Source organism: Nicotiana sylvestris, chromosome 7 (assembly GCF_000393655.2).
Source record: "Nicotiana sylvestris chromosome 7, ASM39365v2, whole genome shotgun sequence".
NCBI classification, from domain to species: Eukaryota; Viridiplantae; Streptophyta; class Magnoliopsida; order Solanales; family Solanaceae; genus Nicotiana; species Nicotiana sylvestris.
Window position 1 is genome coordinate 82,364,255 of NC_091063.1, and position 2,248 is coordinate 82,366,502.

General features: G+C 32.6%; 1 protein-coding gene across 1 annotated transcript; it reads right to left on the minus strand.

Annotated features, from left to right (window-relative positions):
• Positions 1–350: 350 nt before the first annotated feature.
• On the minus strand, positions 351–1,380 carry LOC104233291 (uncharacterized). The gene is made up of 3 exons (XM_009786672.2): positions 1,310–1,380; positions 1,024–1,131; positions 351–818 (listed from the first exon to the last, which is right to left on the minus strand). Exons 1-3 carry the CDS (start codon positions 1,310–1,312, stop codon positions 351–353), a joined length of 579 nt encoding a protein of 192 aa, XP_009784974.1. The 5' UTR covers positions 1,313–1,380.
• Between the last annotated feature and the right edge of the window lie 868 nt (positions 1,381–2,248).

The following is a 2,248-nucleotide window of genomic DNA, read 5'->3' on the forward strand; positions in this document are numbered from 1 at the left end:
AACATTTCGTCATCGGATTTGATTGGCGACGAATATTGTATGTCGCTAATCCGTCACTAATATTATTTAGACATATTTGCCTTTCTTTTGGCGACGAAATTCTTTTGTCGCAAATCTGCCACACCCTCTATATTTGTTATGGCTACAAAGAAAATCCGTCGCAAATTATATTTTTCTTATTTTATTTAATATAATACATATTGTTCAAGCATATATAATATACTCTTAATAATAACTGAAATTCATAGAAATTAATTCTACAAGATCCAAAATAGATACCAAAATGCAAATGTATAATTAAGATTAAAACATTTACAATACTAAAATTAAGTTCAAACAAAAATAGTTAATTAGTGAAAGACTGGAGAGTGGAGGGCATCATCAGAAAGCGATGCATGAACCTCGTTAATATTAGTTGTAGGAGAAGGAGGAACTGGAGGTGCCATAGCTGATGGGTGATCAGTATGATTATCTTGCACATGTGATGGTGAAGCTATCAATCCTCTTACTCGCTCAGCCAACAAAGGAAGCATGTTATCAATTGGAACCATATGATCAGTCAATGCAGGAATCAATCGCATCACTAACTCATCCAAATTCGCCATCGGTGCTGACTGAGCATTCGGAGGTGCTGCTGATGAAGAAGCATCAGATCCAGAAGAGGCACAAAGATTCGACCCATAGAAATATTTTGCTTGAGATCCAAGACCATATATTCTTCTCTTCTTTTCCCCTCCCGCGGCTTGATAAAATGCTAAAGATTGATCAATCTCAGATTGAGTTTGTGTTTGTTGCTGTAATATTTGCTGATATTTTTCCTGTAAATACCATAATAATTAGTGAAATTCATCAATGATGAAGATGAACATTAGGGGAAAAGAAACGATGAAAGCAAAAATAAGTTAACTGTTAAGTTCTTCATTCAAACAAAAGTTAGCAAAAATCATCTTTAGGACTGAAATAGGTGCTAAACAAGTAAATGTCATATACAAAGTCAGTAAAATTATAGGATTTTGGACTTACATGTACAAGTCGGGATCGCTCACTAACAAAAGATTTTTCATCATGACCATGTGTATGGACGTGCAAGTGTAGCTCACTTGGTGTTGGATCTCGACCCTTTTCAATAGCCTATACAAAAAACAAAGAACTTTATTTCCTTTGATAAGGTGAAACAGTTTACTAATGGAGGTACCAAGAAGGTATACAACAGTACACTTCTTGGAGATGTTGGAGCTGAAAAATCTAGTCTAGTTCTGACTTTTGTTAAAGGACAATTTATTGAATTTCAGGTAGGTTCTTGGTTTACCATTTGATAAGTGTAGCTGCTCCTCTGTTATGTGTAGGAATCAACTATTGGTGCAACATTTTTCTCAATAGCAGCAGTAAATGATGCTACTGTAAAATTTAAAATATGGGAGACAGCAGGCCAAGAGAGATACCACAGTCTTGCTCCAATGTATTACAGAGGAGCTGCAGCTGCTATAATTGTTAATGATATCACAAACCAAGTAACTTTCTCACCTGATTCCAACTATTCACTATAATTACTCGATATTGCTCTAAAAATATTTGCTAGCATGTAAACTTATTAACTTAGTTTCTCAATTCTTTATTCATAGGCATCATTTGATAGAGAAAAAAAGTGGGTTCAGGAGCTTCAGGTGAAAAAGTGGGTTCAGGAGCTTCAATTCGACGAATTGTGTATGTCGCTACTGGAGTTTGGACATGACAGATACCTCAGGATCACTGCATTCAAAAATTTTTCGAGGAGTCATTTTATATTTTTGAGGCAATTGTTCATGTTTTACTTTATAGTCCTGTACAGTAGTATTCACTCATTTAGTTAATTTTTGAGTTTGTAATAGTCTAGTTAAATTTGCCGAGTGTTTTTTTATTTCATTTGGAAATGTGTTACAGGTCGAAAATCCAAAAAAAAAAAAGAAGAAATTTTGCGTTATATATTTTCGTTATAAGTTTTTTTAGAATACTAATTCTAGAAATGAAAAAAAAAAACTTTTGAGGTGGTTTTTCCTTTAGGCAATTAATATCTAGAACTTAAAATAAAAATTATTTTTATATTTCCATTAGTATATTAAGACTAAAATTCAAAAAAAAAAAGATTGTCTTTTAGTACCTTGTTTAAAAAAAGGGGTTTTCTTTGAAGTATTAATATCAAAAATCAAAAAAGATTTTCTTTTGAGGTGTTTCTTGGGGAAATTAGTGAGAAATAAAAAAAAAATTATTT